This window comes from Babylonia areolata, chromosome 27 (genome assembly GCF_041734735.1).
Source record: "Babylonia areolata isolate BAREFJ2019XMU chromosome 27, ASM4173473v1, whole genome shotgun sequence".
Classification (NCBI taxonomy): Eukaryota; Metazoa; Mollusca; class Gastropoda; order Neogastropoda; family Buccinidae; genus Babylonia; species Babylonia areolata.
Window position 1 is genome coordinate 9,976,298 of NC_134902.1, and position 12,986 is coordinate 9,989,283.

The 12,986-nt window shown below is 40.6% G+C and overlaps 1 protein-coding gene across 4 annotated transcripts in view; it reads left to right on the top strand.

Annotated features, from left to right (window-relative positions):
• The window catches only part of LOC143301280 (TNF receptor-associated factor 6-like), a 142,539-nt gene that overhangs the window by 30,984 nt on the left and 98,569 nt on the right, over positions 1-12,986 (top strand). For all 4 annotated transcript variants that reach the window (XM_076615461.1, XM_076615459.1, XM_076615462.1 and 1 more), the window contains exon 2: positions 8,791-9,659. In XM_076615461.1, coding sequence (XP_076471576.1) covers positions 9,427-9,659 — 233 coding nt within the window. In that variant the 5' untranslated portion in view covers positions 8,791-9,426. The remainder of the gene's footprint in view (positions 1-8,790; positions 9,660-12,986) is intronic.

The window sequence follows — 12,986 nt, forward strand, 5'->3', positions numbered from 1 at the left end:
GAACACTAGGTAGGAGCCGGTTGTTGGCTGAAAACCCCCATCTCTGCTGGGATTTGAACCCATGTCCTCCCAGCTGTCAGTCCTTGATGATGACCACTTCGGCATGGCAGCTGGTTGTCTGTGATAAAGAATACATTGACCACATTCGAAAACATCAATACTGCACAGATTACATGGGCCGCTAATTGGCATGGCATGTGCAAAGCAGACTGGCGAATTGCATACTTTCTATCATTCAATGTTACAAACAAGAAAGTTGTTTGTTTGTTAAGATAGATATAGATATATATAGATAAGGCCTACCTGAACATTGCATGTTGATTCAAACGCAGCTCTAGTCAGTGTATGTGTTTGGTCAACAACTGGGGAAGCAATGTGAAAGTCATATGTTTTTAAATACCTTCCTGAAACCTGTCTGTACACCCTGTTCAAAGTTTACAACCACATCTGGATCACAGGCTTTTTTCCACCCTCCTGGTGTAAAGCCCTCATAATCCTGGTGCCAAAACTGGGAAAAGACCCCTCAAACCCCTCCAACTACTGCCAAGTTGCACTGACCAGCTGCATCTGCAAACTGATGGAGAAGATGGTCAACGGTGGACTGATGTGGAAACTAGAGACCGACGGCCTTTTGGCGAAACAACAGTGCGGTTTCCGCAAGCATCGTTCTACCATTGACCATCTGGTTCATCTGGAAACCGCTGTAAGGAATGCCTTTGTCAACATACAGCATGTGGTGGCCATATTTTTTTTATTTAGAGAAAGCCTATGATACCACCTAAAAATTTGGAATCCTCTCAGACCTGCACAAGCTCGGCTTCCAAGGACACCTGCCCCAGTTTATCCACAACTTCTTGCAAGACCAACAATTCCAGGTGAGGGTCGGCACCACCCTGTCTGACATTCACGAGCAGGAACTGGGTGTTCCGCAAGGGAGCATTCTGTCGCTGGCTCTCTTCAGCATCAAAATAAACGACATCGTCCAGTCGGTTCAGAAGGGATCGGACAGCTCGCTGTTTGTGGATGATTTCACCCTGTATGCAACTGGCAGCATGTACGCTAGCATCCAGCGACATCTTCAGCTCTGCGCGGACAAAATTCAGTGTTGGATAGAGGAGAATGGTTTCACCTTTTCGTCCTCTAAAACTGAGTGTATTCATTTTCATAACTTTCACCAATTTTATCTGGACCCTGAAATCCATCTGGGAAAATCCACCATCCGTGTGGTCAAGGAAGCCAAATTTTTAGGGGTCGTTTTTAGCCTTATCAAACAGCTGAAAATATCTTGTCAAAAAGCCCTGAACATCATCCGAGTTGTGGCACACACGGACTGATAAGAGAACTCTCTTGCACTTCTACAGAGCCCTGGTCCGGTCCAAACTGGATTACGGATGTGTTACAGTATATGGCTCGGCCAGACTGTCTTACCTGAAACTGCTGGACCCTATACACCACCAAGGGCTCTGTCTCAGCTTAGGCGTGTTCCGCACCACCCCTGTGCACAGCCTGTATGCAGAGGTGGGGGAACCGCCTCTCTCCAACCACAGATTGAAGCTGACCCTAAACTATTACTTGAAACTGTTTTCTGAACCCAAAAACCCTGCTTACGACGTATTCAACAACCCTTTCAACAAGAAATTTAAAGACAACCCAAACTGCATCCCTCCTCTTGGACTCAAGTTCACTGGCCTACAGAACTTACTTTTCGGAACTCTGCCACAAATTTCCCACTTTCCAAAAAATCTTCACTGACGGTTCCAAGTCAGAGGAGTCGCTGCATCTGCGTTCTGTCCCGCCTTTCCTGACCAGCCCTCAACAAAACACATCCTGTCTGACAGCTCTGTGTACACTGCGGAACTGACCACACTGGTTCTGGCGGTAAAAATGGTTCTCTCTTCGAAACAAAAGAGATTCATGATCTTTTCCAACTCCTTGTCAGCCCTGGAGGCGATCGCCTGCAGGAATATCACTCATCCCAAACTGCTGGAATTTTACGAAGCTTTTACTCTCGTAACGAAGAAAGGATACAAGGTTGTGTTGGCCTGGCTTCCTGGACATGTTGGCATTCGTGGTAACGAAAGGGCAGACCTGCTGGCCAAGAACGCTGTAAAGAAAGAATTATCGAGATCCTTTGTAACATACACAGACATGAAGCAGAAGGTGAACACTTACGTTAAGGATCTTTGGCAAGAGGAGTGAACACCCAGACGGACAACAAGCTCTTCCAGATCCGTCCGGACCTAAAAGAGACCCTCCCTTCAGGGGTGAAGAACAGAAAGAAGGAGTCTGTGCTAGGCAGACTGCATGCGGGGCACACTTTTTTTTTTTTTACTCATTCTTACTTGTTAAAGGGGGAAGAGGCCCCTCGATGTATTCCCTGTGATGAGCCTCTCACCGTGAAACATGTGCTTCTTGACTGTTGGGATCTGCATGACGTTAGACACAGACATTACACGGCGGTTTCTTTGAAGATTTTGTTTCGTGATGTCCCTCCGTGGACTTCTTGAAAGAAGTGAACATTTTTAATCATATTTGAAGGTTTTAAATTATGGAAGTTTTTAAAAAAAAAACCTTTTGAGTGGAAGCTTAAAGTGGTGACTTGTTTTTATTGTTTGTTTTTTACCCTTATAGTAGGTATTAACGTGGCGATAGCCTTGAGATGGCCTTTGGTTGGCGAGGCTCTAAGCACCATAATTTCATTTCATTTCAACTATTACAGCAATGGTATCAAGGATGTGGCGAAAGCGAGTGGTAGCATTATAATATCATAATAAGGTGCAATGAGTAGACCACTTCTACATTACTGGAAAAGAAAGCTTGTATTTAATCACATTGTAAAGACATCAACAACAATAAAAAATAAAATAAATAAATAAAATAAAATAAAAAATAAATAAAGACCAGCTAGTACAAAGTAAGGACTGTTATACAGAATGATAACTATGGAACATGCAAAATTGTGATTAGGTAACAGTTTCCATAATTGGAAGGTAACTGTTCCACTTTGTATGGAAGGCATGATGGTTCATTAGTATATATGTAACCAAGCGTTCTACTTGGTTCAAAAACTGTTTCACACACAAGCTGCATCAGACGACGTTTTTCGCAACTAACCCACTGGACTTTCAACGGCCTGCACAGATTGTGTGACGCCATTCCCGGTTTGAACGCAAAGCTGCTTACGTCATTTTGTCCTTCTCGCCAGACAATCCCCTCACTGCTCGACCAGTGTCGCGGTACGCTATTGGCTGAGCTGGAATCTGTGTTTCTGCTCCACCGTATTTAATTAATATTTCTTTTGTTGGATCAGTAAACTACAAGTATTATATACTGGCAGAATCGTCGCAATTCCATCTTTAAATCTATTCCATTTATGTTTGCTAACGTTAAACTGATTTAACGCAGTTTGTAATTTTCAGCGATGAGCTTGTTAAAACTGACCCTGTTCAGTTGACTTAAGATTATAAATTCATCTTAAATAATCAACACTTTATTTTATACTCATTATAAAGTAGGTGTCGAGCTGTTTCTTTTGCAACTTATCCGATGTAAATCGGTTCAAGAATCATTTAGAAATCTATCACTGAACACCTTGTAAGAAACACAGTTGTTGTCGGATTTGGCCTGATTTGGGCTGATCTGCTTTGCAGCACACGTGATTGTCTTTGCAGTCTGCTTAACTTGCATAAATTGGCACAGTGAGTGATGAGTGGTCACTTCATACCTGGTCAGTCATCTGACCAGAGGCGCTCTCTCTCTCTTGCTGCGTCGCAAGCAGTGTGTGAGTGTGTGTCGAGTGTGTTCCCACAACAGCTGACATTTGCTACGTATCGCTGTAAGTACTATTGTGTAGAATGTGCTGATGATTTATAAATTGTATTGTTCGACACAGTACTTGTGTTCATATGAGTATGTTGATATTGCTTTGTTCAGTTATTGCTTTGACATGTTGTCACAGTTTGGCTATGATTGATCTAAATAATTGCCATGTCGTCAATAGCTTGGAGCAGTGTTCCATTTGATTCTTCTTAACGTCAGTCAGTGACGTCTCTGGACACTGATAGTTTGCTACAGAATATTTTAGTGAGTGCATATGACGCGTTCTTTCTCATTTGCTGTCACTGATGAAGGTTACAGTGTTTCACTGATTCTCAGTACTCTAAAATGTGTGTAGTATTCTGTCATGATTACAAGATAGTGTTGGATTAATATCAGTTATTGGTTAAAACCACCTGATATGTATCAGTCTGTTAATTCTAATTTAGTTATCATGCCTTCACCTATATGGCTTACTCCATTATAGTGCTACATGATAAACTGATTCATTTGAGTCACTTTGACACAGTATAAGCTTTACCTAATCTATACTGTCAGTGTACGTTCATTAAACCAGCATAGCTTCAATCAGTTTAACTGCACTATTTAAATGTATTAGAAATGTCATTTGATGTCAGTGTTTGGTCTTCACACATATGCATTACCAAGTGGTAGTCTTTCCATGTAATATGTATACATGTGCTTTATTATTCACTTGTGCTGACATGTTGTGCTAATGACATTTGTTTGTGTCATTCCAGGCACTGTCTTCTCTTCTTATGTCTTCTCATTATCTCTTCTCCTTCTTGTCTTCCTCTTAGTTCTTCTCTTATAAGAACTATTGTAAATAAAACAATAGAAAAGCCCATTTGTGACTGGCCTCTATATGTTCCTGGCCTGTGCGCAGGAATTCTTGTCTATCCTTTAATTCAGTCAATCATCATTTAGTTAGTTCTTTTGTATCGTACCCTATCAGAACCACTTGTTCAATAACATGGCTACATATAAGATGCATGTTCTTTGATTTTGTATCTGTATCTGAGCTGTGGTTTAAATGCATTGAGTTCTGGTGGTTGTTTATTGAATTTGCATTTGTACAGAAAGTTTTTGGCAAGTAAAATAATGAAATCTAAAATGTCATCTGTAGCAAATGTGTGTGAGTTTCCAAATAAAACTAATTCTTCATATAGTTGGGCATTGCATACATATTGCATTTGTTATTAATATCAGTTTGGAAAGCAGTCCAAAATCTCTGCTCAATCTCACATCTCCAAAAAAGGTGTTCAATGGTTTCTGGATGTGATCCACAGAAGCTGCATTTATCATTGAGAGATATTCATCTGTTTCAGAGACCGGTTTGTTGCAATAATCCTATGAACTATTCTTATTTGAAACCATTTTAAGTTCACATCACTTATTTTGTGTATTTTGTGAAATGTCTGTTTCCAGTTAATGTTCATTTGGAACAAATCGTTCCATTTGTTACAGCATTTAGGGGTGATATTGTTTTAAACTAAAGTGTCGTAATAAACTTTTGTTTGTTTTCCAGTTAATGTTCAGTTGCAACAAATTGTTCCATTTGTTACAGCATTTAGGGGTCATATTGTTTTTAACTAAAGTGTCGTAATAAACTTTTGTTCCTTTTTTTACTGAATATATCATTTGTAATGATTTTCTCGTCTGCAAAGCAATGTCATTATCAATTTCAATGTTCAGGGTTTTTTTTTAATATAATTTCTGACTGACCTTATGCAATCATTTAAAGTAAGGAAATTTGGTTGGTGTTTTTTTTTTCATGCTTTTGACTAAAATCTTCATAGGAAAGGAAACTGCTGTCCCCATGCACTAGATGAGAAATATTCCATACCCCTTTTTCCATCCAATTTCTGTATGATAAAATCTTACTTCCAATTTTAATATTTTGGTTCAGAAAGATTGGTTCTGCTAAAACTTCTTTGCTGTTTGATTGTGGGACCTTCTGACAAAATTCTTTGTAGGCTTGGAAAACATGAATCCAGAACTTATTCTTGTCATCAGGTGTTGGTAGACAGGGTCCATATCTATCAATATCTTCAATAATTGGATTGATTGCTTTTATTATTAATGTCCATTTATGGTTTGAAAAGTTTAATTTACGTATCCAGCTCATTTTAAGACCTTTGATAAATGGCTTGATGTCAAACATTCTTAATCCTCCTATTCTTGTACTTTTAATTACTGTTTTTCTACTTATTCGATCCTGTTTTTTGTTCCAAATGAACTTAAAACATGCCTTCTGCAGCTCATCAATATATTCATCAGGTGGATTTGGTAGAAACATCCATAACTTGGTTATTTTTGATAAAATTACTGACTTGAGAACAGCTATCCTTCCTAAAGGGGTAATCGATCTTTTTATCCATATTCTAAATAACATTCTAATTTCAGATATTTTGTCTTTATAGTTTAATTCCTCACATTCTTCTAAATCAACAGTAAACCACACTCCTAAATCTTAAATTTGGTGGGTTCCACACCATTTTTAAATGAGGTAGATATCTAATTTGACATTGTTTTCTGCTACCCAGCCATATTGCTTGAGTTTTACCTGTGTATGACCGTTTTTACCCCACCATAATATAGGCAGCCATACTCTGTTTTCGGGTTGTTTTTTTTTATAGTATTAAATGGCAGGGTCACTAGTGCTTCAAAATTGGGGAAAGAGGCTCAAACATGAAAAAATATTTTGATAAAGGATGTTATTCTTGGCCTGTGAAAATCCATGGTTGATTCATTCAGGTACAAACAGGCAGCATAACAGCATGATTTCTTCTGCTTGTATTTCAGGTGTGAAAAGTGTAACTGGCAGTTCGCAGTCAGTGTGAACTTTCAGTGTAGTTTCAAATTTTTGCTTCAGCGCCTTGTGTCAGTTTGAATTAACAGAGGAATGTACACAAATTAGTGTAATTAAGATGTGTATAGACATTTTTTCTTAAATGCAGTATAAATTTTTTTGGGAACTTTTTCATCCCTGCAGCATGGTTTTCTGGTTCACAGGAATCTTACCCTTCATTCCTGGGATTCTGGAAAACCGTGCAGCAGAGAATTCCCCCTTTCCTTCCTATATCACGGAAAATCGGTTCTTAGTAAGCCCTTTGAACTTCATGAGAGTCATGTCATCAGTGCGTATCATCTATCCTTGACAAGGTCACTCGCAGGGTAGTGTTTATGAGTGGAACGGATGACACCCCCCCCCTTCCTGTCCATGGGAAAGTGGCTGCTGCTACATTCTTGCCGATGTGCTGCATAGACGCACATACACAGAAAATGGAATGTGTAGAAAATTTGTATTTTGACCAGTTTTCTGACGATGAATTTTACAACACTGTATCAGATGATGATTTCAATCTGTTACAAATGAATGAAGAAGAGAGAGTGCAATTGGCTGTTGTTGACAACAGGTGATGAGAAGTTAAAAAAGTGAAAGTGTGAAAATTGTGGTGTATATTTGTGCAGGAACTAGCGGTGTGACTGCTTCAAGGTATATCACACACATGTAACCTTTGTGTGATATATGACATGATGTCTGTGACATGGACATGCGTGTACAGTGAAAATTCTGTTTGTGAATAGTTTATGTGCAAGAACTGTGTAAATAATCTTCTTCGTTCATGGGCTGCAACTCCCATGTTCACTTGTATGTACACGAATAGGCTTTTACATGTATGACAATTTTTACCCTGCCATGTAGGCAACCATATTCCCTTTTCAGGGGTGTGCATGCTAGGTATGTTCTTGTTTCCATAACCCACCGAACGCTGACATCGATTATGGGATTTTTAACTTGTGTATTTGATCTTCTGTGTGTGTATACGCACAAAGAGGGTTCAGGCACAAGCAGGTCTACACATATGTTGACCTGGGAGATCAGAAAAATCTCCACCCTTCACCGACCAGACACCATTACCGAGATTTGAACCTAGGACCCTCAGATTGAAAGTCCACCGCTTTAATCACTCGGCTTTTGCGCCCGTCAAATAATGTTCTGATTCTGGCTCAGTGACCCCTTGTGTAGGGAAAGGCATACACATCTTTGAGACAAACTTCAAACCATTCATGTGGTTAGGACAATAGCAGTGTCAATTGTGACATTTTGATATGACCAGTAGATTGGCACTAAGATACAATTAAGGCACTACTTGGTGAGTACCTGCATGATGTGCATACTCTGCAAGCAAAACACTGTCCTGTATGTGGAACATACTTGTATGCATTGTGTGTTTTACACTTGAGTGCTACCAGAGATGTCAGCTTAGTGTCAACAGGGTCACAGACAACTTCTCACATGAATTTTGTGCATAACAGTATATGAAATCTTAGTGCACTGTAATGAGCAGTGTTGCCGCGGAAGTAAGTACCTGTTTCATACTTTCTTTCTCTTCTTTAAACCCAGGAATGAAGGGAACATATGTATAGGGAATCTGGGGGAAAAAAAGGGAAGTAATGGTTCATAGAAAAATAGGAATGAAAGAGTAAAAACTGATTTTGAAATGTGTATGAATAGATATGTTTAGTACTTGTTTGCATTGTAGTTATTGTGCTGAGGGTTATTCTGATTGTCTGTATCAGCTGTCTGAACAAATGGAAGGTAGATTCCATTTCACCCAGTATTTAACATCTGAAAAATACTGTGACTATCTGAACAGCAGTCAGTTGGAGTGAGGGGAGGGTTAGGAATTGTTTTACTGAAGTATACATTTATGTAAAGTGCACTTAAGAAATAAGTAGAGCACATGAGTCTTTGAATGTAGAAGAAGAAAAGTAATGTTTTTTCAGGTGAACTGAAATGGACTTGAAATGCAGAAGCATGATTTACTTTATTTCCCCTGCTTCCTTCCTCCTGCCCACTGTAATCCACTGTCAGTGTGTTTCCACCTGATGACCAGTGACTTCTTTCAGTTCCAGTTTATTGATGATGCTGGATGTCTGTTACAGGTGTCAGCTCTGAGTGCTTGCTACAGAACAAGAGCCACTGACCAGAGTGCACTGCTGCTTCATGACTGGCCTATTGTTTGAGAACTGGCTTGTGGTGATATTGATGTGGTTGAACTGCCCACACAGGACAACAGAAACAGATGTGTCCAGCTGGCAGCAGTGGGCAGGACTGTGTGAAGACCTCTGGCTTGACCCAGCTGTGGATCATCTGATGAGGACCTGGGTCCTTGACATGTCTCTCACTGTTCCAGCTGGATGTTTTGCCCACCTGAATTCAGTCCTGAATGCATTTGTGTGTCAAAAACAGGACAGTGCTTGTCTTATGAAAATGCCATGACTTTGCATTGTAAGACTTCTTGGTGGACAAATGTTAGGTTTATTGTTCAGCATGTGTCATGTACAGAGAAAATGTGCCAACTATTTATGATTTATCATCCTGTCTATGGCAAACAAACCCAAAGAGAGACAGTTCACTAGAGAGAGTTTCAGTAAACTCAGACAAGTTTACGTTTGCCCTGTTCAAAGAAAGTGCAGAATTTCTTTTTTTTTGGTTTTTTTGTTTTGTTTTGTTTTGTGTGTGTGTGTGTGTCTGTGTGTGTAATAAACCAGTCACTATAGCTTGTGAGTGGTGAGTGCATGATGGCAGAGCCTCCATCTATGGACTCCTACTGTGGTGCAGGAGATTCATCTTCAGGTGGGAGTGAGGGTAGCTTTCCTTTCAGCTCTAAGGTGGAGGGCTATGACTATGACTTCGAGCCGCCTCCTGACAGTCGCTATGAGTGCGCCATTTGCCTGATGGTGCTGCGGGAACCCCGACAGACCCCCTGTGGTCATCGATTTTGTCGGGACTGCATTTTGAAATGGCTTCGGTGAGGATTCATGGATGTGGTGTTTCTCTCAAAAGACTTTCCCTCTCCTCTGTCTGTCTTTGTCTTTCCCATCCCTCTGTCTTTCTGCCTTCTATGTCTCTCTCTGTGCCTTGATTGTATCTCTCTCTGTGAAGTCTGTCCCTACCAAGTGTCTGTCTGCCTTCTTTGTCTTTGAAGTCTGTCCCTTCCCTCTGTCTTCCTTTTTCTGTCTCTCTGAAGTCTGTCCCTGCCCTCTGTCTTCCTTTTTCTGTCTCTCTGAAGCCTGTCCCTGCCCTCTGTTTGTTTGCCTGATTGTTCTCTCTCTCTCTGTGAAGTCGGTCCAACCCCTCTGCCTTCTTTGTCTCTCTGTAAATAGTCTTAGTCAATCAGCCTACTCACAACCATGGTCACATCATAGATTGGGTTATGTTTCCACCACAGGACAGATATTGTGCAGTCTACCTCTGTGACTGAAGAGCTTAGCTCTGACCATTTCTGTGTTGTCTGTGAACTGAACGTAGAGTCTTCCCTGGTTCCTGCCATCTGCAAAGAAGCCCACAATTTTTGTGCCTTGGAGTTGGACAGAGAGGCTTTCAGTTTCATGCAGGACTTGCGTAGGACTGTCATCCACTCTTTGCCCCTCTGTAGAACAGCTGGACTCCACTCTACATGCTGCATTGGACAGGCATGCTCCTGTTACCCGCTGTAAAGTCAAGGATGGACGGTCTGCCCCTTGGGTACTCTGATGTTAGAGAGGAGGTTAGGAAAGCTAAGAAAGAAAGACTACATGCAGAGGAACAGAGTAAAAAGACTGGACTGATTGTAAACAAATCTTTGCCTCTGCGAAGAGAAAAGTCACCAAGATTGTCCAAAAAGCAAAAACTGTGTATCAGCGCTCATATTTCAGGTAGCAAATCAGTGAAGCAGCTTTTTAGTGTCTATGGTAGACTTGGCAATGAAAGGTCATCTCCCCTCCCCAATTTGTATCCTGTTAGTCAGTTGCCAACTGTTTTTTGTGATTATTTTAGAACTAAGATAGCTAACATTCGCCCATAACTTGATCGCGGGAGCACTACCCATATAGAGTATAGCAGAGTCTTGTAACACAGGTAGGTTTGTGACTTCTAAGTTTGATGTATTTTATCCTGTTTCTCAGAGTGAACTAACAAAGATTATTTTAAAGTCGAAGCCTACCAGTTGTTCCCTTGACTTGATTCCCACTTCATTGTTTATTGTCTTGATCTGCTGCCCACCCGTACTCACATTGTTAATGAAAATCTGCTGTCTGGTCTTTTCCCTTCCATTTTTAAGACTGCTGTGGTCAAACCATTGTTTTAAAAAAAGCCCTCCCTTGGCCAAAACAATTTGAAGAACAACTACCCAGTGTCGAATCTGTCCTTCTTCTCTAAAATAATCAAAAATGTTGTTCTCAACCAACTTTCTGAATACCTAAACTGACATTCCTTGCTCTGCCCAAACCAGTCTGCTTACTGACCCTTACACAGCAGTGAAACGGCACTGATTAAGGTCACAAATGACATTCTACTTGCCCTTGATCGTGGTGATGTATCTCTCTTGACACAATTTGATTTGAGTGCAGCTTTTGACACAATTGACCATTCTCTTCTGCTCAGTACACTTCAAAATCACTATGGCATCTGTGGAACAGCCTTGAGTTGTTTCCAGAACTACCTTACATGTCGCAGTCAGTCAGTCATTGTTTGTGACTTTTCATCGGACCTAGAACCTGTTTCCTGTGGTGTACCTCATGGCTCTGTGTTGGCCGCTGTTTTACTTATAATGTATACTAAACCCCTTCAACCACTCATTCACAGTTACTACATTTCTAACCAGTCTTTGCTGATGACAATCAATCAATCATGCAATTTCTTTCTCATCCCTCAGAAATCAACCATACTGTAGAGGTCATGCAAAGTTGTATTCGTGAAGTTAAATCTTGGATGACAAATCATGAGTTAAAATTAAAAGATGATAAAACTGAAGCCCTTGTCATTCACTCAAAGAGATCATTTTCAGTTCTTTCAAAGCCATCTACCATTTTTGTGGGAAACCGTGACATTTTGTTCTCTCCTTCTGCAAGCAACCTTGGATTCATTATCTCTGATATGTCTCTTGATAATCATGTTACTCACATCTTCAGATCTGCCTATGCTGCTCTCCTTCAGATTAGTTCCATTCGTCACTTCCTGACAACTGCAGCAGCTAAGATACTTGTTTGTGCTTTTGTCTTGTCAAGGTTTGATTATGGCAATGCTCTTCTTGCTGGCTGTCCTAAGTGATGCTTGGACAGGTTGCAAAAGGTACAGAACTCAGCTGCAAGGCTTATCTTCAAAGCAAAGAAACAAGACAATGTTACACCTCTGCTTAGAACCTTACACTGGTTCCCTGTTGAAGCACGCATACACTACCTCTGCTTAGAACCTTACACTGGTTCCCTGTTGAAGCACGCATGCACTATAAACTATGTCTCTTTTGCCATAATTTCTTCTCAGATTCCTCATCAGGCTATATTTCTGATATTCTTTCTGTGCGGTCACTTCGTTCGTCCACAGATAAACTAATTCTATGTATACCAAAAACCTGCACAAAGATATGTGGAGAACGTGCTTTTTCTTTCACTGCACCCAGACAATGGAACTCATTGCCACTTAACATTCACCACATCAGATCGAAACTGTGGTGTTGTGACTGTTGGAGACTCAGTTATTTACAAAAAACAATCTTCAAAGAGACTTAACCATTAAGATCTTCTGCTGAAACTACATAAGAGTTACTGCCTGTGTTGTGCACACGACACTATTCAACAATGATTGAACCAGTCGTTAACGGACACAAACATTACATTAGTGACAAGGGTGGGATTTTGAGGTGACTACTTGAAGAAGCCGCTGTTCCTGGTGACATTTCACTGTCCTTGTTGAGCAGTGATCATTGTCCCTTTTTCTGGACAATGATTAAAGGCGTTGGTTGGTATGGAGTGGAGTTGAATGGTTGTTGGTTCTTCAGCAGGACTGCATCACCTACTTCTAGTTTGGAAGGTTTGATGTTGGCTTTCTTGTCAGCATAGTCCTTCATCTTCTGTTTTTGAGTAGTGTCATGTTGTCGAACCGGTCCATCATTTTGATGATTTTCAGCAATATGAGGAAGTTTGCCTCGAAGACTGCGTCCAAATAGTATTGTTGCAGGAGGAATACCAGTTGTGTGTGGTGTCGTTCTGTAGTCTAACAGGAATTGATGCATGGCTTGTTTGAAGTTAGGAGTTGTTGCAGTTTTGATGGATTTCTTCAGGGTGCGCATAAATCTTTCAGTTTATTGGTGTAAGGCCAC